Raw genomic sequence first — 27,673 nt, forward strand, 5'->3', positions numbered from 1 at the left:
ATCATGGGTACTGTGCATTGACGCCCTTGTCGAGGTACAGATTTCCTTGCATGACCGAAGCCAAAGGTCCAGTCGTTGATTCTGTGACGGAGACGAGAAGTAGACTAGGCACCGATTTGCCACCGCAAAAGCGATCATGTACGGTAGAAATAAGGTTTATGCTGCATGAAACTATGATACGGCCGAAAAGCTAGGTTTTAGCTTTCCACTCTGGTGCCGAACAACGTCTTGTGTTTTGTCATCGTAATTATTCGACTGTGTCAGCTCGTCTACCATGTGGTCAATGTATATGCTAACAGCGGAGGAGATTGACTCATGGTTTAGTTCGAGACAGATTCGGAGCTTCTGCGTAGATGCTCTTAGGGCCTTCTCGATACTTGGCCAGTTACGACTGGACACGATCAGTTTAGCTGAATATGAAAGGATATCTGGACAAGCAATTCAAGAAGCTGGTCGCGATTTGTCTCGCACTCGTCAAGCGCGTCGATGATTAAGAAGGTATTCGGCCGGCTTGAGTCCTGCGAGATGCAAGCTTCGAAATCGATCGATTAGATCGACTGTCAGCTCTAGTCGATCGATTTATATCGAGCAGGGCCTTCAATTGATCGATATCGACCGATTCGGTTCAATTTTTGATCGATCGACGACCGATATCGATCGATCACTCGTAGTTCTCACTAGGTATCCTTATCCATCCTCATCCTACTCGCTAGCTGAACAACCTGCCTCCAATTGTCCCCTTCAAGGAGACCAAGGGGCAGAGCTGGTTGGTAGATCCCAGCCTTACTCCACGAACGAAGACACTGGGCCATGGCCACAATATGTCGTCGCAGGCGGCACCTAAGCGGTGTCACCATCTTCCCGCAACTGCTGAAATCTCTCTGTTTCAGCAGAGGATGACGCAATGGTGAGAAAGTCGACAGCCATGAAAGATAACCGAGGAAACCGCACCGCTCCGACATCCCTCCACCGAGCAATCGGATCAACTTTGTACGCGATGTTGTCCACTGGCGGCTCAGACAAGTACTGGTCAAGCTCGTCTTGTACTGGCAACGTGGCTGACTGCCTTCGCCGTTTGCTTTGTCGTTCTTGAGAGCCAGGCCGGACCAGTGATCGACTAAACGCTAGTCGGCGCTCAATATAGTCCAGGGCACTATTGCTCTCAGTAGTCGAAACAGTACTGCAAGCTACCTCATGAGCCATGTTCTTGTACTTCTCTTCCCAAACTCTCGTTAGGTTTTCCTCACAAGTCTTCCTCCATTCCGACGTCTGACGAGACGGTAGCTGGTTCCAAAGCTGCTTTAGTGTTCGCCATTTCTTACACGGGTGAAATACAACTGCCGCTACGTAGGCGGTTGAGGTCAGCTTGCCATAGTAGCTGTTCAGCTTCTTCTATCCGAGTTTAATGTAAATTTTCAAAAGTCTCCGGGTCTTCGCATCCATGTCATCGAATAAGTGAACCTCTTCCATAACATGATCATCATTCTCTTCAATTAATACCCCTTGGACAGCCAGCTCAAGGTGGTCAAGAGCATCTCCACCACCTGGAAGTACTCATCGAACCCTCCCGATGTTGAACGTTTACCAGCAATGCCCTCGCCCTGGAGCTGCTTTGAGGCGACCTTGAACGGCTGGAGGATCTTCTGAACTGCCGCAATAACCTTCCATTCCTCAAGGGAGACAGTTTCTTTCAATATCGCCGGTCTGTCTTGTTCTTTACCGCCTTGGCTGATCCATCGTTCCTCGATAATGGAGAGCATCCTGTTTAAGGCCGAGCGCTTGAGCAGGGCGCGCGAGGCCATCGCCTCATCGGATTGCCAACGTGTACAGACGTTTTGAATCCACGCAACTACAGGTTCGGTTGGCGCGGTTTGTCGTTGAGCTTCATAAAAGTCCTCTAGAAGTTGGCTGCTCGTTCGAAGGGCGATGCCAATGTTGTGTAGCTTGCCAAATGGCCCATACTTACGGTATGTGTCCATCTCCTCAGCGTTGATAATCTCAGGGATCTGGCACTGCTCCCGATTATGTTCCGGGGCTGTCTCAAGCTCCAAGTCTTCTTCCATGCTTGGCGTGCCAAAGTCGTCGTCGTCCTTCCCAAGTTCATTGATGGCGTCGGATAACTGGCGTTGCTCGTCCTCTTCCGTCATGAAGTCCTTGTCACCCCAGTGAGCCAGCAGTTCGTCGAAGTTGTCGCTTTTACTTCCATACATCATAGCCCTGACTGCCAAGTTCAGAAAATGAGGGGCACAACGAATGTGACGCTCATCTTTGTCGAAGTCGAACTCAGCGGCGAGTGCTTCCATAGCTGTATCATTATTCGCAGCGTTATCAAGCGTATAGTACCCGATTCTGAAGTCGAATAACAGTTAGAATACTTGGCTCGGCTTGCAAACCGATGGAGTTGTTGGTCATGGTTTCGTACCTATCTTGAAGGTCGAAGGCACAAATCGTGTCTGCAACTTCATCCGCAAGCACTGCACCAGTATGGCGATTCCTTAGAGCTGGTAACACCAAAAGAATTCTCCATTGTTTCCAATCTCGGTCAATAAAATGAGCATTGATGCCAAGAAATGATGCGTTTTGTCGGGAAGTCCAACCGTCGAAGGTAAAATGAACCATACTTCTCGCTTTTCGAAGAAGCACGCGAACTTCCTGGCTAGCTCGATTGTACTCACGTGTTAGAAGGTTCACGAGAGTCCTGTCGCTTGGTATCTGCTCTTCCCGGAGAGAAGGGTTGTTGTAGAGCAAGAGTCGCCTGAAGCGCTCTGAGTTTACTAGATTGAAGGGGAGGTTATGGTACGTAAGCCAGTCGAGCAGGAGCAGCTGGTTCACGGCCGGGTCGAATAATGAGCGCAAATTGCTGACAAGGGTTTGATCTCGAGGATTCGTGGGATCGGCGTGAGCATGTCGAGTAGATTCCGTTGTGTACCTCCATTCCTAGAACCTGGACCTGTCATTTTTCCACAAGGCGGCCGACAAGTCAGTGCTTATCGTTGAGCAACATGGGATAGGGCGTGGGGAGATGGCACCAACCACGACCTTGTGTTCCCTACTCAGATGCCGGACGATACCTCCTGCCGTAGAAGCAACGAAGACATAATTTGTAGTCTTCAGCCTATTACGAAGAAAACACCTCTCGCATATCCATACAATCTTGTGAGGTTGCGATCGATTGTCCTTCATTCTAAACCCGAATTGCCACCACCAAGTCCGCTCCCGAGAAGGGTCATGGCATATCGTAAAGCCGGGGAAATGCTCGAATTTATCAATCGTCCAAGCCTCGTAGTCCGGAAACTTGCTGGGTGCATACTTAGCTGAAGCCGAGCTGGTTGACAGCTCAGAAGAAGGCGGTGGGATTGAGGTGGTGGCATCTTCTACCTCTTCGTCGAAAGAGTCCATGATATATCGGTACGGTAATGACTAAAGACCCACAAAGAGTACTCGAGGTTGGACCGTAGGCTACCACGTTGGCAAGTGTCAAATCAATGAGGTTTACTTGAATTGAATATGTTTGAGCAGAGAGCATTGGACAAGCATCCAAGGACACGGATCTGTCTCGTGTCGCGCTGTGTGACGCGTAAGGTTAAGGTTAGAACGGCACTGGCGGATGCGCAGTGAGGAATGGCCCCACAAATAATAACACCTACCCTAACACTCCCGACGAATTTGGCGATCGACGATCAAATCGATCAATCACGACTTGTAGTCGATCGATGTCGATCGACTGGAAGGCGGTAGTTGATGGATCGAAATCGAAATCGAATCGATTAATCGAATCGATCAAATCGATTGGTCGATCGATTTCGAAGCTTGGCGAGATGTTGGCGAGAATCTTGGACAGCGCATCCCATTGATCCACGTCCTCGAATAGTTGTTTGCCCGCGTGAGCAAACTTTTTCCGTACGTGCGACATCAGCGGCGGCTCCTGATCAAGGAGGAGATAGAGGAGGCCGCGGAGCACGGACGTCGCATTACTAAGGCGCACGTCGGTCGCCTATAGGACAAGCGGCGCGTATCCGCAGGTAGTTTCTCTAGCTCTTGGATGATCCCGTACAGGCTGGCGAATCTATCTACATCTATCTACCGGCATCTTATATAGATAGATGTAGATGCTTAGTCATAATTTGCAATGTAGATAGATAGATGTAGGCTACATGTAGATGTAGATAGATCCGGTAGATAGACGGTCGGCTAATCCTCGGCCGTGTCGTCGCCCACCTCCTTCAGCAAACCTTCATACCCTTCTAGCAGCCCAGCCCGTAACCACGACCTTACCGTCTGAGTAACGGCAATTGTGCTTGCATCTAAGCGTGACCTCTTGGGCGAAACCATACTACCAGCGGAAGAAAAGGTCCTCTCACACTCAGAAGCCATTGCTGGGACAGAGAGGATGTCAATCGCCATTTTCGCCACTCGCGGATACTCAAATCGCTTCGCAGACCAGTATTCCAGAGGATTGTCGTATGTTGTGTATATGTCTTGCTTTGTAGACAACCACCTCTCCAGTTCGTCTGTGGCTTCGTCATGGCCATGGCGGGTGGATGATATTAATTCGTCTTGGAAGGAATCAAATGGATTGTACTCGCGCGCCCTCACCGCGGCAGGAAGGTTACTGCTCGAGATCTCCCACTGAGCGGGAAGGTCGCGATACTCCTCTTCCCAGAGCTTTTGGATGAGCTGGCGTGCCGCGAAAAGCCATTCCTCCTTCTCACCGTAGGCTTTTGTCAAGAACGACCATTGTATACCGGGGTGGAGAACCGTGGCTGCATAGTATATTGGCGTCTCATCAAGCTTGGTGTAGTACTTATTGAGCTTGGCCCAGGCCGAATTGACGCACGAGGAATAGTAACTAGGTTCCGCCCGGTGTGTTGCCTCTGTCTTTGCTTTCTCCAGCGTAGAAAGGAGGAATTCGAATGCGACGGCAACCTGCCAAATAATTCCATATTGAGCTTCAACGCCTCCCTTACGAACTCGGAGCTGACAGTCTCCTTCAAGCCGCAAAAGACAGGAATCGAACATTCTAAGAATATCGCTGAACCAACTGAGGGCATCCCAGTCTGCGTCACTCAGTAGATTTGCTTCCTCAAGACATCGAGGAAGTTGGCTTGGCTGCTGGGTACGGGTAGATCGGGATCGTTGAAATTTCCTGCTTGATTGAATCGTAATGTCAATCAGCTCCTCCAGATAGCGTCGGAGCTTAATTGCTCGCTCGATCATATAATATTGAGATAGCCAGCGTGTGCTGTTGTCAAGGACGACATCAAGAGTGCCTGGATAGGACTTGTCAGGGTCCTCATCTTGTAATTTCCGCAGAATTGCTGTCGCCTTATTCGACCGATTGACCCAGACGACAAGGTTGTGGAGTTTACCTACTGGACCTCTTTTTGTCCACTCGGAAAAATCGTCCGCATCAAGGTCCTCGAGTGTATTGCTGTCTTTAATGAAGAGGAGCGCTTTGGCGACAAGATGAAGAATATGTCCGAAACACCGAATCCTTCTGCTGGCCGGATTCTGCCACTGGAGCTTGTGGCCTATTGCTTCGACTGCTCCTTCATTGCTTGCGGCGTTATCGTGAATAATGTACCCAACCTTGTTGTTTGCAATCAACTCGAAGTCATCTAACACCTGTTGAAAAAATTGGGAATCCCCCTTATCTTCAGGATTCAGACTATTAGTCTGAAAGTCCTAGATTTAAAGTTCAAAGTCCTAGATGAAACTATCTAGAGATATAAACCCGAGAAGAGCTCTCATCTCAATAATGAACAACAAAGTTTCATAAAATATAATTTTCACCCAGCACTACTGCGCAATATAAACAACAACACCTCCATAACAGCGGCTGAGATATTTTCTCCCGTGTGCGCTATGGTGACGTTTGGGAGGCCAAGGACGATCTTCCGTGGCTGGAATGTATCTTCATCGAGAAAGAAGGCATTTATGGAGAAGAACGAGTGTCTGTTCCGGGACGCCCAGCCATCAAATGCAATGTGAACCTGGCTTGGGCTTCGTGATAGCGTGTGGATGACGCGCGATTTGTACGTGTTGAACTCGTCGATGATCCTAGCCCGAACCGTTTCATGGGTCAGATTGGCGGAAGTCTCGTGAACCAAGGGGTTCAGGTACTGAAAGACCTTTTGGAGGCCTTTATGCTCCGGTACGCGAAATGACAGATTTGCATCGGTGATCCACTGGACAACATGGCGCTGGAACGTGGTCTTGTCAAATCGAGTAACCAACTCGTCGTGAAAGTCGTCCCTCTTCCGTTTCTTGGCTGCCAAATCATGAAGGGTCAGTTGATTCGGAGGCCGCTCCTGCATATATCGTGTTGCTTTTGATGGATCTGGATGAAAAATATTGTGGGCCTTGCTGAGATGGCCTTCAATGTTCCGAGTGTTGGACGAGACATAAGCCTTTGGCCGGGGAACGCCATGCTGGACACAGTGGCAACAGAGCCATGTATGGGGGCCAGACTCATTGCCTTTGGACCTAGCTTGAACGTCATAGCCGTGAGCCCAAAGACAGCCGGTAGCTTGACCAGTTCGAGCTGAGAGGACCCAATGGCTGCGGACAGCTTGCGATACTGCATCCCAGTCTTTGATGATTGAATGGCTGCCGCGAGACGAGGAATTGTGCATAGGCAAGGTTGGGTCTTCGGGACAGGATATTTCCGATATGGTAGTATCGGTTGCGTAACTGAATAAATCGCTTTAAGGTGCCATTTGGGCAATGGTTTTGGGTGGCATCAAGGGCAATGAGAATATGTCAAACCAAGACCCAAGCGAAAAAGGGGGATGGCGTGGGGAAATCGGGAAATGAGGGACGGTTAGGGAAGGGATTGTCAGAGGTACCGATACTTCGGTGCAGGGGGATGCCACTAGTACCGAGAAAGTACAACTACCTCACCCAATTTTCACCGCGGTCTTGGCATCTATCTACAGTTCGTCTATCTACCGGGCCTCCAGGTAGATAGATAGAAGACCCACATGTCCTCTGGTAGATAGATAGATGTAGATCTACATCTATCTACATCTACATTTCATCTACATCGGTAGATAGATTCGCCAGACATCATGTCTGACCAATGAAACTGCACAATATGAATGGTACATTATTTCCCACCTCAATTAACCTGTGATAGAAGTTCCAATAATATTTTGAGTTACACATCGCGACATCACACCGCTTACATCCCCACCTTGATTGATGCATCATCAGGTTCCCCGCATGTACCTATCATGTGACAGGGGTGATATGGGGCGGAATACCTTCTGGAGCCTTAACACAATCGAGGGGATAGTTCATGATAAGAGATTCCGTCGGCGAGGCACGTTCCGTCCATCTTGTTTTTAGCCTCGGCCTGGTTGATAAGAGTTCGAGTAAGCTAAGGAGAATTAACTAAACGTGGAAATCTTTCGAGATCTGGTGACCAGACTTCCCCGCGTTGTGCAGGGTGCATTATCTCCTCCTTATGTTCAGATACGTATGGAGTAGTTGATATGTATTCTGGTTCATGTGGGGCAAAGGTGCTATATGCAGCACTAAAACGTGGAGTGTTACATTGACCTTCGGTTTCTGGTTCTCGAAGAATTACCTATTGAGGAAATCAAGATTCCAGAGATTAAAGATACCGGTTATACCCATGATCGAAGATCTTCCTATCTCCTTACCCCGTAACGCTTGTGGGGACCCGTGACGTGTCTGTACATCTGCCACTAAAAACTAGTCCTCTGGTTGGTCTAATGCATGTCTTGGTATCTCCTCAAGCATTACGGGTTCTAAGGAGATCAAGATAACTTAAACAGAGATAGATGATTGCTGTTGTTTTCTCGAGAAATTTCCTATTTCAGTAAGCTGGCGTGGCTGGGCCTAACTAGAGGGGCACTAACGTATTAGCTCTAAGCGGTGACAGGTGACAGAACCCCTCTGCGGGCCCTCTATTACCCCGTCGTGGTCCTTACTAGACCCGAGTAGATGCCTTGGCGGCCAATACATGGGCACCTAGGTGCCCAAATAACCTTGGGCATCCCTCCTAGTACACGCAATATTATTGGGTCAAAACTCCCCGCACTTTGACAAAGCACTAAAGCCTCAGGCGGCCTTCATGACTCGTACGGCTGGTACAACAGCACTAACACCTGAGACTGTGTTAGACATTTGCTGCATCGACTTAACTACAATATTATTATTGATACCTGGAGATGGTGTTGCATTGAAATGAAACGTATATGGGCCAAAGAATATAGTTACTTCCTATTTAATAGTCGAGACGTTTTGAGCGCTGAATTGGCGTGTGTGCTGTGCTCTTACTCCTCACAGGGCGGCGTTTGGATCAGTTTTCATGCTGTCGACTCTGTAGCGCTCCGTGGGCCTATAGAATCGTGCTCACCGCAAAATCCTGTGTTCAAGACTTTAACCACCCATTAACCCACAGTTAGGCTACCGCAGTATCTTTGAGCCCATTCCCCCGCCCATCTGTCCTGCAACAGCTCTCCAAAGTAGCCCTAACCGTCCTGTTGTATGCTATGTATTGGTGCCGCGCTTACTAAGGCGGCGCACCTGGGTGCGCAACTTTATTTGGGCACCTAGGTGCCCATGTATTGGCCGCCCAGATGCCTTGTGTTAAAATAGGTGTTGTCGTATTGTGTAGATCTGTTGAATACTAGTGAAGATGAAACCGGCTAACCGGAGGACAGAGCCACCGGTCAGAGAGTTGTCTCAGCACTGTAACAACCTCTTAGATAGGTGGTTACTGAACAGATAGAAATAGGGTTCCGACCCAACTATCAGACAGAGAGGAAGATAGAAAAGACACACACAAGAAGTTAAATAGTACATAATTCACCCTAATATCTGACAAGATCTGTCTTAGGGAGAATTCTATATAATAATCTATCTCTATAATTAGCTTAACTTCTTATAATAACTAGGTTTATTTTATAGCTTAATTTCTAGGGCTTTACTAATGGTTTTATATAGCTTTACTAAAAGTTTTGCATTATACTTTTTTTAATATTTTAACATGCGTGATAAGCATGTGTCCTATATAAGCATGTGTCTCACTGGTATTTCCACTTTAAACCCGGGTTTTTAAAAGTATATAAAACCTTTATTTATGATTTAAAATCTATAAAACTTTTAATAGCTTACTAAGTAGCTATTAAATAAGTTATATAAACTTTTCTACATTTTTAAAAAAAATTCCTATATAGCTAGAAATAAAGAAATCTATGTATACTGTGTAAATAGCTCTATTTAGCTAGGGGAATTTTTAAAACTCTAGAAAAAATACTTTATATAACATAAACTATACTATTTGTTGAATACTGGTGAAAATGAGACCGGCTAACCGGCTGACCGAACTACCGGTCAGAGAGCTGTCTCAGCACTGTAACAACCTCTTAGATAGGTCATTACTGAACAGATAGAAATAGGGTTCCAACCCAACTATCGGACAGAGAGTGGAATACACACAATAGACCCCTATATCTGACACTATTACTAAAAAGTATTTTTTTAGAATTTTAACTAATTTATTTCATAGTGAAAACCGCTCTAGGGTAGGACTTATTTAGTTATACAGTGCGGTGGGACACATGCTTATATGGTGTCACGGGTCAGGCTCGGGAATACAGGTGAACAGGGAACGCTTTAGGCGGATAGGTTCTATTGCTACGGATAGGCACTGCCGGCAGGTCAGGCTCTATTGACAAGACGTAGCTCGAGGAGCTACGTTCGGGAGCTATCTGGCGGTCGGTCAAGATCTTCTGCGATAACGTATCGCCACGTGACTGAGATCCACTTGGCCTATCGGTCTAGGGTAACCTGGTCTGGTCTTACGCTGTGACAGTATCCCCCTCTCTAGCATCGAGCTCTGTCGAGATGGGCACTCCGTGGTCTCATCCATCAGGCCCTTTTCTGCGGTCCCGGCTTATCGGGATACCTCCTGTGGAAGTTGGCTACGACCTCAGCAGCGTTATCCACGTAGTCGGCAGGGACTTCAGTTGGGTCGGTGTATCCTGCCCATTTCACTATGTACTTCAGTCTGGGGCGGCCTCCACGGCCGCGGCGATCCCAACGGGAATCGAGGATATCTTCCACTTCCCACTCTTCCACTCCTTCGACCTCGATAGGCGGCGGCGGGTCTGGGTTCTGGCCTGGCAAGGGGTTGGTGGCGGCGGGTCTGAGCAGGTTCGTGTGAAACACCGGGTGTATCTTCATGCTCGCAGGCAGATCTAACCGGTAGGTATATGGGGAGATGACCTTTGTGATCTTAAGGGGACCGATGTTCTTCCAGTCTAGCTTCTTCTGTGGCCTCAAGGTCTTGATATTCCGGGCATCGAGCCAGACATAGTCGCCTTCTCGATAGCATCTGGCGGGTCTTCTATGACGGTTCGCCTGGTCTTCGTAACGGGCTTGTGCGGCTATGCTCTCGGAGCGTAAGTACTCTAGTATCTCGTTCATCGTCTGTGCGAACTGTTCCGCATCTCTCGTGGCAGGGGTTCCTCTGACTGTGATAGTAGGCTCAAAGCCCATCCGGGGGTTAAATCCATAGTTCGCGAAGAACGGGGATATCCTAGTGGTCTCAGACTTTAATGAGTTCGCTGCGAACTCGGCCAGGGGGAGCCATCGGCTCCAGTCGTCTTGCAGGTATGACACATAGGTTCTCAGGTACTGCTCTAGTATGGCATTTAGCCGCTCGGTCTGTCCATCGGTTTCGGGGTGATATGCGGTTGATAGAAGGGCGTTGATGGATAGCTGTTGGTTAAGCTTCTTCCAGAATTCAGCCACAAACTGAGGTCCTCGATCAGATACTATAGTCTGTGGAAGGCCATGTAGCTTCCACACTTCCTTTAGGTAATATCGGGCGGTATCTTCGGCATCACAGGTTCCCTTGCAGGCTATAATATGTCTCATCTTCGTAAGTCGGCAGGCTATGATCAGGATAGCATCGTTCCCTTCGCTAGGTGGCAGGTGGGTTATAAAGTCCATTGATAGGTGCTGCCAAGCTCGCTCTGGCACGGGCAGGGGCTTTAGGACTCCTTGTCTTGCATCTCGGGCGGGATTCGATCTTCGGCAGGTGTGACAATTCTTAACCCATCGTTCTACATAAGATAGCATTCCAGGCCAGTAGTAGTCGCGTGAGAGTAGGTCATAAGTGCGGGCGCGGCCTGGGTGGCCTGCTATGGGGTGTTCGTGACTTGCTTTCAGCAGGGCAGCCTTCAGGGGGTTGTGGTCTGGAATATAAACGCGGTCTCGATAGAGTAGTCGGCCTTGTACGATAGTGCACTCGGCCAGGGTGATCTTCGGGTGGCGCTGGGCGCCTTCTCTTACGGCCTGCAGTATTGACTGTAGGTCGTCGTCGGTCTGGTAACCCTCTTCTAATAGGCGGTCGATATCCCCCGGCAAGTCTATGGAAGGACTTGGTTCTGCTGGGGCTGCAGGTATTTGTAGGTGCGGCTGGCGTATACGGGCCCTCTGAACCTTCAAGGGTGGAAGCTGCCAATTCTCTTTCTTTAGGATTACCTGGCTCTGATGCGCCAGGCGCTCATCCCCCTCCTGAGGCAGGTCTTCTGACCTCCTGGTCAGAGCATCGGGCTTAACTCCTTGCTTTCCGGGTCGATAGCTAATTTGAAAATTAAAACGAGATAGGAACTCGGACCAACGGGCTTGTCTTCGGTTCAGTAGCTTCGTTGTCGTAAAGTACTCTAGGTTCTTGTGGTCTGTGATCACCTTGATCGGCGAGGGTGCGCCCTCTAGTTCGGGTCTCCATTCCTCAAAACAGCGGATAATTGCCATCAGTTCCTTATCATATATCTCGTAGTTACACTCGGTGGCTGTGTGTTTCTTTGAGAAGAAGGCTACCGGGTGTAGCCTTCCTTCGTCGTCATATTGCGATAGCACTCCCGCCGAGACGTAGTCAGAGGCATCGGTCTCAAGGATTACATCTCTGGTCCAGTCAAACGGGCGTAGGATCGGGGCTGTTGTAAAGGCTTCCTTCAGCTTTAGGAAAGCTTTCTCGCAGGCATCATCCCATACGAAGGGCACGTCCTTCTTCGTCAGTCTGTTCAAGGGTGCCGTGAGCTTTGAGAAGTCACGGATGAACCTCCTATAGAAGTTCCCGAAGCCGATAAAGGCTTGCACATCTGTCAGGCAGGTCGGTGTCTTCCAGTTCTTGACCGTCTCGACTTTCAAAGGGTCCATTCTAATCCCTTCCTGGCCCACGATTAGGCCTAGGAACTTCGTCTCCTTAACTAGGAATTCGCATTTAGCAGGATTGGCATAGAGCCCTGCGGCTCGGAGCTTCTGGAGCACCAGCTTAAGGTGCTCTATATGTTCCTCTCGGGTTCGGCTGTATATCAGGATATCATCTAGGTAGGCTGTACAGAATATATCTAGGTGTTCTCTTAGGGCGTCGTTGATATAACGTTGGAAGGTTGCAGGGGCTCCTGTTAGTCCGAAGGGCATGACTAGGGATTCGTATAATCCAAAGCGTGTTCGGAAGGCTGTGAGATATTCTTCGCCCTTCCTTATTCGGAGGTTATTAAAGGCAGATACGATGTCTATACGGGAGAAGTACTTCATGCCGGATAGGTTGTTTAGGGACTCTTTGATCAGGGGCAGCGGGTAGCGGTCCTTGACTGTGATGTTGTTTAGGGCTCTGTAGTCCACGCAGAATCGAAGTCCGCCGCCGGGTTTCTTTACAAAAAGTACTGGCGACGCGACAGGCGAAGAGCTAGGTCGGATAAATCCCTTGCGTAGGTTCTCCCTAAGCCACTCTCGTAGGGCTCTCAGCTCCTCACGAGACATTCCATATAGTGGCCCAAAGGGTAGCTTCCCTCCAGGTACCAGTTCGATGTGGTGGTCTCCGGATCGGTGCGGGGGTAGCTTCTCGGCTTCCTTAGGCGAGAAGACGTCTTGGAATTCTTGTAATTCCTCGGGCAACTGGAAATCTTCGGTCTTATCCTGTAGTCCTCGGTCAATCTGTTCGAGTGTGATGGTGTAGAAGCGGCAGCTTGGTCTCTGGCTGTATAATCGGACAGCCTTTAGGGATATAGGGAGGATATCCTTCTTCCTTAGGTTCTTAGGGATGCTCTGTTCTAGTTGGCGGAGGAATTTCTTTGGGATGGTCTGTAGGGCTTTGATTTTTGTAGGTTTAGCTGGCGTATTACAGAACTTCTGGCAGTATGGGCTATTAAAGGTGAAGGTGTGGGTTGCGAAGCCCACCTGGGGGTCATGCTGTTTTAGCCAGGGCATCCCTAGGACTATGGGATAGCTGGCTAGCCGGGTGACGTAGAATAGCATACTCTTCTGGAAATGGTCTGCGATCCGGAGTCCGGCACGGACATAGTGGGTAATCTGCCCACTCTCGGCGGGTCGGCCGTCGAAGACCTCTATCTCGAATGGTCTCTTTAGGGGGTAAAGCTGTAAGTTCTGGGACTTTGCCCAGCTTTCATCGATAAATCCTTTCCCTTCCGCCCCGCTGTCGGTCATGGCGTAGGAGGGTATAGGGTCTTTCCCAGTCGGTATTAGGTTAGCTGGTAGAATCATCAGGTTAGAACGTTGGTTCCCTTCGTCTTCGATAGGGATCCCATGGACGGCGGCAGTAGATAGTCTGATCTTCAGTGCGGGTATTGGAGAGGCGAGAGCCTGTCGCCGACTTAGGACAGGCTTGCCCCGTTTTCCTGATGGATTTGCGAGTTACGGGAGTCAGATCGGCTAGAGGTCGGGGACTTAGGAGACTCCTGACGGCTGGGGTGGCGCGGACTATAGGTGATAGCGGCATGTCGGAACTTGGCTGGGCCGGTATCTGGTTCAGGGCAGTCGCGGATATAGTGAGTAGATGAGCCACAACGGAAGCATTGGTTGTTTTCCCGACGATAGCTGGGGCGCTGGTAGCGGCGTTGGTTGCTTAGGTCCATAGGGTCGCCTGAGGGCTGGGCTCTCTCTGGGGGGCTACGGCCCCTTTGAGGTGAGGGAGACTTCCTTTCCTGTCGTGTGGTCTGGATATAGGTAGGTCTAACATAAGCTGTGGTAGTCGGTTTCCTGGAGATATAGGGTCGGGTCCTCTCGCGGTGTTCTTGCAGGCGGATATCTAGTCCTCGGAAGTGGGATACGAGGGTGTGGTAGCTGTAATCGGCAGGCGGGTTATGGAGGAGCATTTCTGATAGTTCCTTCGAGACGGCCTTCTCTAGGAAGGGGGCCAGGGCGTCACCTTCTATGCCGCCTTCTAAGGCTAGGCTCTGGAACTCTGCATGGAAGGAGAAGAAGTCTCTATTGCCTTGTCGAAGGGTGTCTAGCTTTCTTCGTGCAGTTCGGGCTGCATTAGGGTCTCCATAGGCACCCTGCAGGATATCTAGGATATCAGTATAGTCAGGTAGGCGGCAAATTCCATGACGAATATACGGCTGTATGAGTTTATAGGCATCATCATTCAGCCGGCTGTTCACATAGCCCATACGACTGATAGGGGTTGGATAGCGGTCTCGGTTCAGGCTTAGCTTCTCAGTGACGGCGTCACAGAAGCGTCGTAGGTCGGCGCGGGTTGCTTTAAACTTATCAGGGTCGGGGATTCGTTCTGAAAGCTGGGCGGAGGCGGCAGATTGTGTAGCAGGAGGTGAAGGCGTTTCCATAGTCTCAGCTATTTGTGCCTTAGCATCAGGGTCAGATGTGACGGGTGTCAGGGTTGCTACAGTAGGGAGTCGGGCGGCCACGGCTTGACGGGCTTCCTCTTGAGCCTTATAGGCCTTGCCCTGGGCTATCTCTAGTTCCTTCTCCTTCTTATCCAGTCGGTCCTCTATCCATGACTTCTGCATCATCGCTGCGGACTTCTCGACTTGCATTGTCTGTATTATATTCTGGAGGTTTAGAATTTCCTCCTGCTGGGCTTCGACTTGGACTTGAAGCTCTATAAGCTTCCGATCAGTAGCGGTTTGACCTTCTTCTTGCGCTGCCATCCAGGCATAGGCTTCACTTAGGTACTGATACCATCTATCGGGGTCTTTCGCGTATTGCGCCTCATATTCGGCGCGGTTCCCTGGGATAGCCGGGGGAATCGGGTGGGTAGGCATTGCGTTCAGCGTCCAAAGGGGAGGAGCTACGTAGTGTCACGGGTCAGGCTCGGGAATACAGGTGAACAGGGAACGCTTTAGGCGGATAGGTTCTATTGCTACGGATAGGCACTGCCGGCAGGTCAGGCTCTATTGACAAGACGTAGCTCGAGGAGCTACGTTCGGGAGCTATCTGGCGGTCGGTCAAGATCTTCTGCGATAACGTATCGCCACGTGACTGAGATCCACTTGGCCTATCGGTCTAGGGTAACCTGGTCTGGTCTTACGCTGTGACATATGGGACACATACTTATCACGCACGTTAGTATTAATATTTCAGTATTAATATTTTAGTTTTAAGTAGATTTTAATAAATTAAAAACTATAGCTACATTAAAATACACTTAATATAACTTTAATTAAGTATAATAATAAAAGTGCAAGTAAGGTTAAGGTTAAGAGTATATATTTAGGAATAAATAAGAAACAAAGGTAAGAGTTAGGGTTAACTTATACTTAAGTATAAACTTTATAAAAATTATACCTATTATCTTAATAGAGTTATATCAAAAGTCTATTTAAACTGTGCTATGCACTGTATTTTAAGGCTTTATATGGAATATAAAATAGATGAAAATAAGTTAGAAAATATCGTTTTACGTAGTTAACTATACTAACTTTAAAGCCCTTTTTTTTTAGATTTTTAACTATTTTATTTAAACTTTTAGGCTCTGTAGGGTAAGCTGCTTTTAGGTGCACAGTATTGTAACGGTCGGGTTTCCAAACAGGTAAACTAGTCCGTACTAGGTTTATGTTTGCAGATAACGTAGGGCGTGATGCTGAGCGATGTGAAGTGTCACGTCTCTTAATGATCAAGTAATGCGTGTTAAGCTTATTGATGTAAAGATGCTTTATTGATAGCTGGTGAGCTAAGTTCTATCTACTGCTAAATGAATGTGTATATATACTGAGGGATATGCGAGTCGAACGTGGTCGGTTCGACTCTGTCCGTCTTCCTTCGTCATGTAAGTCGAATGTATGTATGTATGTATGTATATTTTTCGTCCGGGGGGCCATCGGCCCCGAAAGTCCCCTACTGGGGCACAGGACGTGCTGGGCTAGAGAAGTCGGAATCTATCTACACGCTATTTACAGAAATGCTATTGGCTACAAAGGATTAGTCATTCGCAACGCGAAATTAGTCTTCCGCTCGGCATCCGATTTCTGCAAACGCGTCAGTAGACCGTACTCTATCCAGCATATCATCGGCACAAATGGCGCATCCTATCGGGCCTGTTACCCGTCAGCGGGACGACAAGGCGGAGCTGGCATATCGCAGCCGCTTTTGGCCTGATACCAGGAGAGTTGAGATCAGTCTGTGTGTGTGCGGCAGCTCGAGACTACCTCAAGGTGGTCCCGGCCAGATGGAGGGCGTGGTGGCGCCCTTCGTCTGGCCGTGAGCATACGAGAGAGGAAGAAAAGGTAACAAAAGAAATGTGTGGAAGATAAAGAAAGGAAGAGAGTCGCGAGTGCTTCTCCAGTCGCGGTCGCCTAATAACGAGGGCAAATCTTTCCAAAGAACGCGCTGTCCTTGGACAGGTCGATATATTTGGTAAAGTCTTTTCCTATTGCTAGATTGACCGCTGCATTCGGTGAGGGTGCAAGCCTCATCCGATGACGCGGCGGTACTTTTCTGCAATAGAAGATGTGATCCGGTGCTTTGCGTCGGTCGCACGAGCAGACCAAGCGTGCATCGCTATGGTCGAATCTCTCGTGATATGCAGCGAAATCCCCATGGAGGGATCTCGCTGCCAGCAGATGGTGCAAGGCTGCACGCGGGAGCGAGAGCTCCGGCGGGCAGCCTGTGGTCGCCTTGAGATTGAGTCTCTTATACTGCTTAGGGGCGTAGGTAGACCACCACGTCTCGAATGCTTCTTTCGGTTTCTGTCTTGCGATCCTTCGCAAGTATGCTAGTGTTGGCCGAGCTCCCTCAGGCTCGGGGGCTGATGATCCTGCTTTGGCCAGTTTATCGGCCTGTTCGTTGCCAGGGATGTCAGTGTGTCCTGGCACCCAGCGTACCTGTGTGGCTCCATGCGATGCCGCTAGTGCTTGAAACTCAAGAAAGACGTCCTGAGAGGAGTCGGACGGTGTGCCTCGCAGGCACTTGGCGGCCGCGAGGTTGTCTAGGCAGATTATGATGTCTTGTGTTGCTGAATCTTGCAGGGTTAAGGCGGCTCTAAGGCCTTCCAGTGCTCCTGCAGCTTCGGCATCAAAGACCTCTGCAGGTCCAAGGCGACCTGATCCGCCGAGGACGGGGAAGTTGCCTTGGTGAATAGTGAAACCGTAGCTGGTGGCACCCTGAGAGGACAAAGAGCCATCTGAGTATACGACTAGGGTGAGCGGGTCGAGTGACTGCACCCAATGGAGGAAGGCGTCGGCTGTTTCCTTCTTCGATGCTGTCTGCAGCGGTGGCATTTGTTCTTGGTTGAAGCATTGCTGGATGAGCTTCGGTCGCGCGCACGGCGCAAGGAGCTCATCTGTACGTCGAAGACGTGTTCGGAAGCTGCTTTCCGTCTGTGCTTGATATCTTCGTTTGATGAGGTCGTGGTAAGCAGGTTGGCTGGGCGGGCGCGTTCGGCTCGCCAGAGGGTGAGCCTCATCAAGCGATTTGAGTCGCGCAGAGAATCGGAGTCGCCGCGCTTCGAGGAGTTGTGCGACTGGCGGTATCCCACTTTCTCGGTGGAGAGCAGCAATAGGTGTTGTCTTCCAAACGGGAAGTATAGCTCTCATAGACTGGTTCATGGCCTTGGTCATTCTCTGTATGAGATGCTGGTTGCTTGACGATAGGTCTTTGGTGGGTTGATTCCATCGCGGCCTGGTTGTGCCCGGGTACCAGGCCTCGGCGCCGTAGAGTAGCACGGGCTCGACATATGCCCTGACGGCACTTCGTACGGCAGCCGGCAGCCGGCCGTGTTTCGTGTTGGTGAGTCCTCGCAGATGGTAGGCCACGGCTTGCGCTTTCGCTGCCCACTTCTCTACATGAATTCTGAACGATAGCCTGCTGTCAAGCCAGATGCCCAGCCAGCGTAGGGCTGACTCGGGATGTTTCTCGATATCTCCGTGACGTACCGCTGGGGCGGTCCTGAGTTTGCTGCGAGAGAAGTGCATGACTTCGGTCTTCTTCGAGTCGAAGGAGACACCGTTTGTCGCGCCCCAGCGCACCATCTCGTCGATGGCCCCGGAAGCCATAGCCGTAGTTTCGTCTACTGTGTCGCCTAAGGACAGGATAGCTGTGTCATCCGCATAGCCGAAGCGGCCTTGGGGGTTGCCCAGTCGGTAGATGGGCTCTGTGTAGAGTAGGAAAAGAATCGGCGATACTGGCGATCCCTGAGGGAGGCCACATTGGAGAGGAGAGGAGGGTGTGAGGGTGTCTTGATATCTGACACGGGCCGATCGGCCACTCATAAAGGACCCAGCCCATCTAGCCAGATGATCGGGCCAGCCTTGTACGCGTAGACGCAGAACCAGCCTGTTTCGCATGACGGTGTCGAATGCGCCTTGGATATCCATCGTGACCAGAGTGGCCACCTTCTTGCGTGCGAATGCCTCTTCGATATCATGGATCAGGGCGGCCACTAGGTCTGTTGCCGACCTTTTGGGGAGAGCACCAGCTTGTTGTGGGTGAAGAACGCTGAAGTGAATGGCTGCCCACGCAAGACGGCGTGCAATCAGCCGTTCTAAGCCCTTGCCGAGGCAGGAGAGCAGAGAGATAGGTCGCCAAGCCCGTGGCGATGTGAGGTCTCGGCGTCCGGGTTTGGCGATCATGACCACTTCGGCCTCCCTAAAAGGTTTCGGGTGGTGGCCTACAGCGAGGCATCTTTCGAACAAGCGGCGGACGTGCGTCCCGATGATATGCCATACGGCTTTAAGGAGATTAACGGTGATGTTGTCTGATCCAGGAGATGTATTGCTTGTGTGGAGGGTTGCATACTGTGCCTCGTCTAGGGAGATTTCGAGTGGAAACGGGATCAGTCTAGGAGGAGAGACGAGCATCCAAGGGTCTTGGATGTCGTCGTCTGCAGTTCGTCGTTCCAGCGTGGCTCGTCGGAGCGCGTTAGCCTTGTCTATCTGAGATTCGTAGACGACGTCGTCAACCTGCAGTGGTGGCGGCTGGAAGGGCCCTGGGGACTTCAACCACCGAACGGCTTTGAAAACAGAGCTACTGTCGGAGAAGGTGTCGATGAGATTCCGCCAGTATAGCCTTTTGGCTCGGCGGACTACGCGATGGAAGTCTCGTTTGGCGATTTGGACTTCCTCGTTGAAGCCAAGAGGGTAGAGTCTTCTGATTGCACGAAAGGCAGCCGCGGCGCCGGCGCATTCTTCGGTCCACCAGGGAGCAGTTCGTGCACCCTTCCGTGTGGGCCGGCCGGCTGCCTTCGCTGCCGATGTTAGGAGATTCACGAGTGCAGAGGCAAGCTCATCAAGCTCGGATGGGGTCGAATCAGCTGTGGGGAGTCCAGCGGCTCCAAGCTCTACGATCTCAGCGAATCGTTTGAGCTCGTCATCTGTTGTCACCCGAACCCGGCCCGGTTGCATCGGGGCTAGTCCCGCATCGGGAAGGGTAAGGCTGAGTGTGAAGTGGTCAGAGCTAGTGGCAAGGTGATCTTCGACGGTAGCTTCAGCAAGTGGCATATTAGTAAAGGCAAGATCGATCGTGTTGCCGTGTGGGTTTGTTGGAATATCTGGAGTGTTAAGTAGGTCGAGATCATTTTCTGATGCCCAGTCTGCAATTTCTTGGCTACGGTTCGTCGCTTGTCCCGTCTGCCAAGTATGATGTCTGGCGTTAAAGTCGCCGGCGATAAGGCAGCGTTCCGGAACAGGCCATCGTATCAGTATGTTCAGGGCATCACTCTCGTCGTTCTGACGATAGAAGTTAACTATCGTCATGCCGTTGATTGTAAGCCATAGAATATCCCGAGTCTGAAAGGGCCGGATCTGATCAGCCAGGAGCCTTGGGTCTCGTCGGACATATGTCATGACTCTAGGCCGAGTGTCGTTACCGTCCCATGTCTCGACAGGTGTGAACGTGTCGTATGCGGGATGGGTTTTAGTTAGGGAGCGAGTGTCTGTGTGAGCAGTCCACGGCTCCTGTAGAAGGACGATGTCGTATCGTTCCGAGTCGGCCAGCGCCAGGGCGCAGTCGTGGGCCGGGGGGATCTTGCCGACGTTGGCCTGAAAGATCCTGAGCGGCTTCTTGTTATTCTTTCGTGTCTGCGAGTATCTATTCCTGGTCAAGAGGACGAGTGATGAGAACTATGCGCCGTTTTCGCGGTGAGCCTGGTCGGGGATGCTCGGGCTCCTCCGCCTCGTAGCCCGCATGAGGGCTTGTGGCCACCATGATGCACGAGGGTGCTCCTGATGCCGCTGGACTTGGGCCACGAATGCTCGGCTGTTCGTGTGATGCGATGTCGTCGCTTTGTTGGGCTTCCAGATGCGACTCTGGTTGTTGTGCCAGGTGTCGTTGTCGGTATGCCTCCGCGCCAACGGTCCGGACATGTCCTCGTTGCTCTTTGGTGAGTCGGCGGAGCACGCCGTGCACTCTCTTTGGCCGAGCTGGGCACTTATGAAAGTTGGCTTGGTGAGGGCCTAAGCAGTTGATGCACTGTTCTGGTGCAGTACAGTTATCTATAATGTGGCCAGTCTTACCACAGTGTTGGCAAACTGGCTGTCTATGACAGTTGCGGGCAAAGTGGTAGCCCCAACACGTCTCACATTGTCTGGGTCGGTCGGTTTTGTCAATCAGTCTCGCCGCGCTGCTGCCAAAGAGCGACCAGAATCTCTTTGTGGGCTTCAGAAACGACACAAGTAGAGTCTTGGTCAAGGGGCTGTCCGATAATTGTCGCGAAGGACGTATATCAACAGGCTTAAGCCCCGTCTGGATTTCTATCTCATCACGGACAATACTGTCACTATCCACCTCTTTACCGTGAAAGTCAGTCAGTCTTGTGGGAAAGTCTGAAACTACATAGGTGAACCATTCCTTGTTCGTTTCTACTGTCGTAGCTCCCAGTTCAGCCGCCCACTCAGCCTGCTTCTCTACGAGAAAGTCGCGTGTCTCAGGGTCGGCAGTCAGGACGGCCCATCCCGATCTGACCTGGAACACCTGTCGAATCTTGTCCGAGACAACTCCAACTTTTTCCTGAATCAGGGTTCGGATTGCATAGCTACTGTGGGCTCTGGCCGGAGCCCCGGCTTCTAGACGGATGAAGACGCGGAGGTCTTGTCGGGGTGGGGCGATGGTCGTTTGTTGCCCTTGGCGATGAGGTGGATCTGTTTGTCGGCGTCCATGTTGTTGTTGTTGTCTGTGGGTTAGACGGTCACGGTCAGTGCGAGGCGAGGCAGCGGCTACGCTGCTGTCAGTAGGCTTGGGGATGGTAGGCCCGGCACTGGAGAGCTCTCGTTTCCAGGAGTCGAGGAAGCTGTCGGCAAACTGTTGAGCGAAACGTCGTTGCGGTCCGGTAGTGAATTGTTGTGCGGCCTCTTCGAACTTGGCGCAGAAAGCCTGGAATACCATAAGTTTGGCATTGTACTCCTCTACGCGTTCGCGCGCGAGATCATTGGCTGATTTAATGATAGAGACTGGTTGCTGTTCAAAGGTCGATGAGGGGCTGGCGCGCTCAGCTCCTTCCGTAGTTGCAGCAATGGTAGAGGCATTGAGTGGTGAGGATGGTGTCTGAGCCATCCGCCTGGGACCGGGTGAAACACCAATGGTGCCGTTCACGGCCGCAGGGCTGTTCTGTAAGAGGGCTGCACGGGCTCCTCGGTTCAGATTGGCGGGAGTGTGGATCCCTAAATCGAAGGGGTCCGGAGCAGCGGGCGGGTTCGTCGTAGACGAAGCCATTGCCGCGGCTTGCGGCTGCGCAAAGCGCAAATTGAGGCGTTTGTTGTGCACTTGTTAAGGATTTAGGTGTAGACAGGGCGACTTTCTTAACAATTGTATGCCAAGAAAGTGTGATGACAAAGGAAGGTGTCATGTAAGTCGAATGGCGTGCGTTCGACTTGTTACAGGGTAGGTAACTGTTGATTGGGAGAAAAGGTGGGGCGCTCATTCACGTGCGTCAGAATGTGTTGGGTCGTAACAAGTATAGTGCGACGCTCGCTTATCATGTACGTTATATAAAAGTTATAAAAAAAAGATAAAAATATAAAAATAATAAAATAAACAAGGTTTAAAAAGAAATAAAAATAAGAAATTAAAATTAAAATAAGAGGCAGAGTTATAAAAGTAATATAGAGTTAAATAAAAGAAAGTGTAAAAAAAGAGATAAGATATTGAGGTGATTCCATCTCGATCAACTCAGCGGCACTCGCACCATCTGTATCGTCCCGCTCACATGTCCCTCTCCTACTCTTAAGCACATCCCTGTCTTGCTGTTTGTAGCATTTGCCGTGCTGACCCGTGCGGTTCGCGTCTCCGGAAGCACCATTGTGAGTATTGACCTCGGCGGGAATTGCCGGAGACCGACCAGAAGGAGGCTCGTTCGAGTCGGGATAGGTATAGCCCGCAAGAGCGGGCCATATATGGAGCAGCAGGGCTCGAATGTCTGGCATGCAAGTGCAGACCACTCCAACGCTGGCTTCGATAACGGAGTAGTACCCGATTGGAACCCAGTCCCCTAATCCGGGTGGTCAGTTATTTGGGCAGATATTTCAAGGCTATTTCTTAATATTACAAGTGGGATTCGGTGTGTCTGAGTATTCTTGTAGGGAGCTAAGCCGTAGTGCCGAAATCAAAGTAATACTACAGGCAGGCTCATTAGCGGGAAAGTGCCACAGGATCATACGAGACTTACAATGCCCCGACGGAAAACATAAGGAGGACATGGATCTTCTTCTTCCAAGGCATTTGCATCTGTAATAGCCGAGGCCAGGGAAGCACCATAATCCATACGTCGAGCGCGATGTTGATGATTGATACTTGCATAAACGGCTGGTAGATATGCTATGCATGAGCCTTTGTGATCACCATCCCAACGCGTCCAAGCGTATGATATAGGTGAGCATTGGAAGACATCAACAATAACGAAGGTTATCCAGTACGCGATACATATTATATTGGTTCCATAGACAAACCGAAGGAAGTTAGGGTAAGCAACGAAGATGCGTTTGTAGAGCAGGAGGATGACGATTTTCGTTAGAACTATCGTCGTGTGGTACAGAGGAAGGGCGGCATAAAAGACCCGCAAATCCGTTAGACAGACCTCAAGCCCTAGAGATTGGGGGTGCTTACAAGTAGGAAGTGGGTTATCTGATCGGGTTCGAGTTGAAAGAAATCCTTGCCATAACCGTTCTGCGATACTGCGCGTTACTTAGCCTGGTTCCGCAACCCATCACCAAGCGAGACACCCACAGTAAATCAGGATAGTGGACAGGCCAATAACGGTGAGCTTTCAGTTTCATGTTAGCCCTGAACTCGTTCCCACAAGGTCAACACCAACCAGATTGACCATAGCAACATAGTCTCCGAATACCATCTTGCGCAATACCAGGTATCGCGTGGATAAGCGAGCGGCCATGGCGGCAATGGCTAGAGCAGTAAAGACGCTGATAATAGCCCCGAGCTTGCCACTCTGGTCGCGGACAGATGCATGGCATGCACCGGACATGAACTTCTGGGTGGCTTCGCACAGGTGTTAGCTAGGTTGGATCCGGATTGAGGACAGCCGGATACCCAGGCCTTCTTTCGCTGTGCAAGTTGTAAGGACGCATTGCTCAACAGCCGCAAGTAAAGGGGCACCTGCGCAACGGCATGCCATGTCCATAGTAGCGCAGGAAGTGATGTTTTTTTGCGCAATGCATCTCGTCTATTGAATACAGTGAGACTCGCAATCACATAGGTGGACCAGAGCGGAAGAGCTGACCGCGCAGGCAGGCAAGAGCCCTGGACCCGTCTTTGTCGCAGTGGTCCATCGAGCAAGACTGACCACCGGGAGGGCAGAGAAAAGACTGATCATAGTGATAGGGCTCTATGAAGTCGGTTACTGATAAGAGTGAAATGCAGAGGGGTTCGATGCGTCTGTTCAAGGAGCTCCCCAAGAGCGTAGGATGAAGTCGGAGTGTAGTCGGAGTGTGGACAGAGCCTGGAGGAGTGGAGGCGGGATGTTTGAACCTTTTCAGCCAGTCAACTTGGGGGATCCCCCGCGGCAATATCCATGAATTGCCCCGACAGACCCTAGCATCAGTGCAGAGTCAATATCCAGCCTGTGACAACGCCAAAACGACGCGCCACCGGGGAGGGGTGGAAGAAGACACACATGATAGGTGACAAGGAATCAAAATTTAAAGTTTATGGGAAGCTCTGAACTTAATTTGCTCTGATAAGACGAGATACCGTAGTAAGCACTGTAGCAAGTGGGCGAATGATAGGTGGGCGCCTGGGCGCGCCGCCTGACTAAGCCCCGGAAATGCATTCTCCGATTGGTGCTGCGAGACGCGCTCTGCAACACCTGTCACAGACAATAGTAATGCAAATCTTTATCTTTACCCAGAAAAAATAAAACTAGTCTGGACGTATATTAGGCACTTGGATCCATCCCAAACAGGAAGTTATTTCTTACGAAATCATTTGGCCGGCGGGTTTTCCATTGGCCAATAGCGGGAGTCGTAGCTTATCATTATGTCAATCAGGTCAGGGGTTCACAGGGGGACAGATAGTGGTGTGGAGCCCCGACATGCTCCCAATCATGGCCAATCATGTTTGCAGATCTAGCATCACCTCCATGAATTGGCAAAAGCCTCCGGGGAACTGGCTACATAAACCCTCGTCTCACCAGGGTGGCCCAAGTCTAGCTGGACCGTCGGTATTACAACCGAGAGAAATCAGAACTTCCAAACTGATGTTGGCCCTGTATGGTTCGCCACCGAAGCCACCAGTGGAACGGGTAGATGCACTGTCCTTGGAGCCTACGACAGGGGTATTATACTAAGATCGGTCATCGTATCGCTAATAGTTGACAGTGGCTCTATGCGAGATGATAAGTCACTATATGGACCGTCCTTTCCCGATGCTTCGACTGAGGAGAATGGATGGTAAAGGAATTTTGTTTGGAAAAGGCGACACAACTACCCGATATCGGATTTGAAAGACACAAGACCGGAATCTTCCGAGGTCACCATAACTTGAAAAGTGAAATTGCGAGGTATAGGATTTTCATTGGGGAAAGCCATAGGTTACGTATATCTAGTCACGAAAATATCCTAAATATTAAACTCGTTGTCATCTGCTTCTACTCCTGCTTCTTGAAATCTTTCCACGGGCCGCAATGTCAAGGAGCAGCCATTTGCGCCACTTAGAATAATAAAGTCGTCCAGATTTAGGGACTCTGGTATACCGTTTGGGAAAAGTTGCGTGGCGGTGGGAAGATCATTGTAAGAAGCCATCAAGCGAAGGTCCAGGGGCAAATCATTGGTATCGGGTATCCTCCCATTTTTCAGACACAAATTTAACATCGACGAAAGAAACAGGTAAAATTTCGGTTGGTACAGGAGTAGGTCCCCCCACCAACTTGCAGTATGTTGATTGACTTTGGATGAGCGCGAAAGGGAATACCTGGGAAAAGACTGACAAAACCTGCCTATGATGGTGCGAACCGCATCAAGAACCCAGTCTATTCCCGAGTGTCGGAGCCGATAAACCTGCATAGCTTCAAGAAGAAGCATGAGATTATGCTGCGTTTGATCGGGGTGGTTGACAACATCATGCTCGTTTAGGTCAAGCCCGGTCGACATGTTCCGCAGCCTGAGACTCAGGACATGCAGAAGAAGGGGAAATAATGTGCATCCTACCCTTGGATAAGTGTTAGCTTTCAAGGTTAATCCGAAGGGGTTCACTCTTAACGTACGCGCTGAGTGGCAGTAAAGGAGCAAGACCCGAGCGCACCAGCTGAGCCAAGCATTCTATAGTTTCATGGGTTGCACTCTGGACTCTTTCGCAGCTTATATGCAATCGCGTTGTTTTGATGCGAGGTAGATCTGTCATCATGGAGCGGCTGATGATCAGGACCCGGCAGTGACTAAGAACAGTTTCTGCGGTGCTTCGAAATCATGAGAAGGCTGTTATAAAACAGGGTCGAGATACGAACCAAGTATACATGATAGACAAGTTGGCAAATAGAGCGATCGAAGATTGTGTAGTGCCAGGTGATACAATACACCTATCGACCGACGTCGAGTTTCGTATTACTTTCAAACGTCTTTTGTAGTCGTGTATAAGATGTTCATATTGCTCAATAGATGCTAAAACGGCGTAATCGTCAACATGATTCGAGATTTTTTCTTCTAGAACATCCGTGAGTAGTACACAAAACTCCACAAATGCTTGTAATAGCTCAATGAGAGTCATCTTGGCGGCCCTATCGTATATCTTTGAGTGATCTATTTCTTCGTGCAGATCTGCCAGCCCTAGATACGACTTAGCGTTGAAGTCGAAGCTATCACGCGTGATTTGGATACCTCGATGCGAGGTAAGGGACAGAATGCGATCCCGAATGATGCAGCACCACCACAAACGCTTGAGAGTGTTGCGGTGCCTATTTTCTTCGGGGTAAGTTGACTGTCTGCCAAGACAGGGAGCATCATAGTGTTGAGCGCCAGACAATTCAGCATGACGAATTGCTCTACTAAGCCACATCGTTGCCAAGTCACAGAGGGGTGGCTGAGAATAGTAAGAATGCGAGAGGAGCAACGCTACTTGTGCTCTAACAATCGAGGGTTGTTCAGCCTGACAATCGTATAAGAGCTGTTTTCTCTTAGTTATGTAAGTTAACACCATGGACTTGGAGAACAATCTCACCTCAGCACGTTTATAGAACGTTGACTTGGCATGGATGTAATCCTTAAAGCCGAGGGACTCGACAACAGTAATGGGCACAAACTGTCCGTCAGTATGCGCAATTATCAACAAAGGTGAGCTTAACTTACACTAACCGACGTGTAAAGAATCGCGAAGAGAAGGATAAGGGGTAATGATGGTTCTGATATTGTTTCTACTTTGAGGTTGGATGAATATGATTTCCAAAATTGCGCCTCGTCGAGGATAGGCATTAATGGGTGTATATAAAGAAAGAAATGTTGGAAGAAAACATTCAAGGTGTCGCTATTGGGAACCTCGAAACAGCCATGGGTCCTGAGAAGACTTAGGTTCTGAAACATAACCGCGCCATAACGTGGAACACGTATGGGCGATTGAAGAGATATGGACGGAATGAGCCGAGGGTTGAGTTCTAAAGCCGGTCTAGGCATTGGAGTTCTAAGTCATAGTCGGTAAAGGTAAGACACCAGTACCACGTGTACGGCGATGCCGATGCAGGGTAGGCATTATCCAACTTACAGTTGCGTGACAGTGGTACTTATACGAAGGGTACAGTCTCTCTTGCCCATGGCGCAGTTGAGACACGGTTGGCTGGGACCAGAGCGACGAACACATTGAAGCTTCATCGAGCGACACCAAAGACAAGCCTGCGAGAAGCGCTTTCTGCCTCGGCCCCGCTTCCCTTGTTGAGGCTCGTCGGAATTGCCAATTGCAGGCGATGCCATACTGAACGCACTGGGCCCGCGGTTGGCCGAGT

General features: G+C 50.1%; 3 protein-coding genes across 5 annotated transcripts; all 3 read right to left on the bottom strand.

The window, feature by feature from the left end:
• Positions 1–13: 13 nt before the first annotated feature.
• Positions 14–3,399, bottom strand: FOXG_22068 (uncharacterized protein; the record flags this gene model as incomplete). The annotated part of the gene is made up of 3 exons (XM_018402450.1): positions 14–2,349; positions 2,423–2,937; positions 3,034–3,399. 3 exons carry the CDS (start codon positions 3,397–3,399, stop codon positions 1,494–1,496), a joined length of 1,737 nt encoding a protein of 578 aa, XP_018255887.1. The 3' UTR covers positions 14–1,493.
• Positions 3,400–22,306: 18,907 nt separating this feature from the next.
• Positions 22,307–22,961, bottom strand: FOXG_22069 (uncharacterized protein; the record flags this gene model as incomplete). 2 transcript variants are annotated; one of them, XM_018402451.1, is made up of 3 exons in its annotated part: positions 22,307–22,723; positions 22,781–22,848; positions 22,901–22,961. In XM_018402451.1, coding segments are annotated over 3 exons (509 nt in total), but the record flags the coding sequence as incomplete, so codon positions are not given. The 2 variants fall into 2 exon arrangements, with proteins under 2 accessions (XP_018255888.1, XP_018255889.1); XM_018402452.1 differs by lacking the exon at positions 22,901–22,961 and having other exon boundaries at positions 22,344–22,723; positions 22,781–22,899.
• Positions 22,962–23,405: 444 nt separating this feature from the next.
• FOXG_22070 (uncharacterized protein) lies at positions 23,406–24,322 on the bottom strand. Of its 2 annotated transcripts, XM_018402453.1 has the most exons (4): positions 23,969–24,322; positions 23,779–23,911; positions 23,546–23,727; positions 23,406–23,494 (listed from the first exon to the last, which is right to left on the bottom strand). In XM_018402453.1, exons 1-4 carry the CDS (start codon positions 24,059–24,061, stop codon positions 23,438–23,440), a joined length of 465 nt encoding a protein of 154 aa, XP_018255890.1. In that variant the 5' UTR covers positions 24,062–24,322; the 3' UTR covers positions 23,406–23,437. The 2 variants fall into 2 exon arrangements, with proteins under 2 accessions (XP_018255890.1, XP_018255891.1); XM_018402454.1 differs by having other exon boundaries at positions 23,779–24,322.
• Between the last annotated feature and the right edge of the window lie 3,351 nt (positions 24,323–27,673).

This window comes from Fusarium oxysporum, chromosome 15 (assembly GCF_000149955.1).
Source record: "Fusarium oxysporum f. sp. lycopersici 4287 chromosome 15, whole genome shotgun sequence".
Classification (NCBI taxonomy): Eukaryota; Fungi; Ascomycota; class Sordariomycetes; order Hypocreales; family Nectriaceae; genus Fusarium; species Fusarium oxysporum.

What these genes read in the sequence shown, in the direction of transcription:
- FOXG_22070 (XM_018402453.1), bottom strand. Translation starts at nt 24,061, where the DNA reads ATGATCAGTCTTTTCTCTGCCCTCCCGGTGGTCAGTCTTGCTCGATGG. An exon ending in GGCTCTTGCCTGCCTGCGCG is followed by an intron (nt 23,912 to 23,968) that starts GTCAGCTCTTCC and finishes TGTATTCAATAG; the next exon opens with ACGAGATGCATTGCGCAAAA. An exon ending in ATGTTGCTATGGTCAATCTG is followed by an intron (nt 23,495 to 23,545) that starts GTTGGTGTTGAC and finishes TGAAACTGAAAG; the next exon opens with CTCACCGTTATTGGCCTGTC.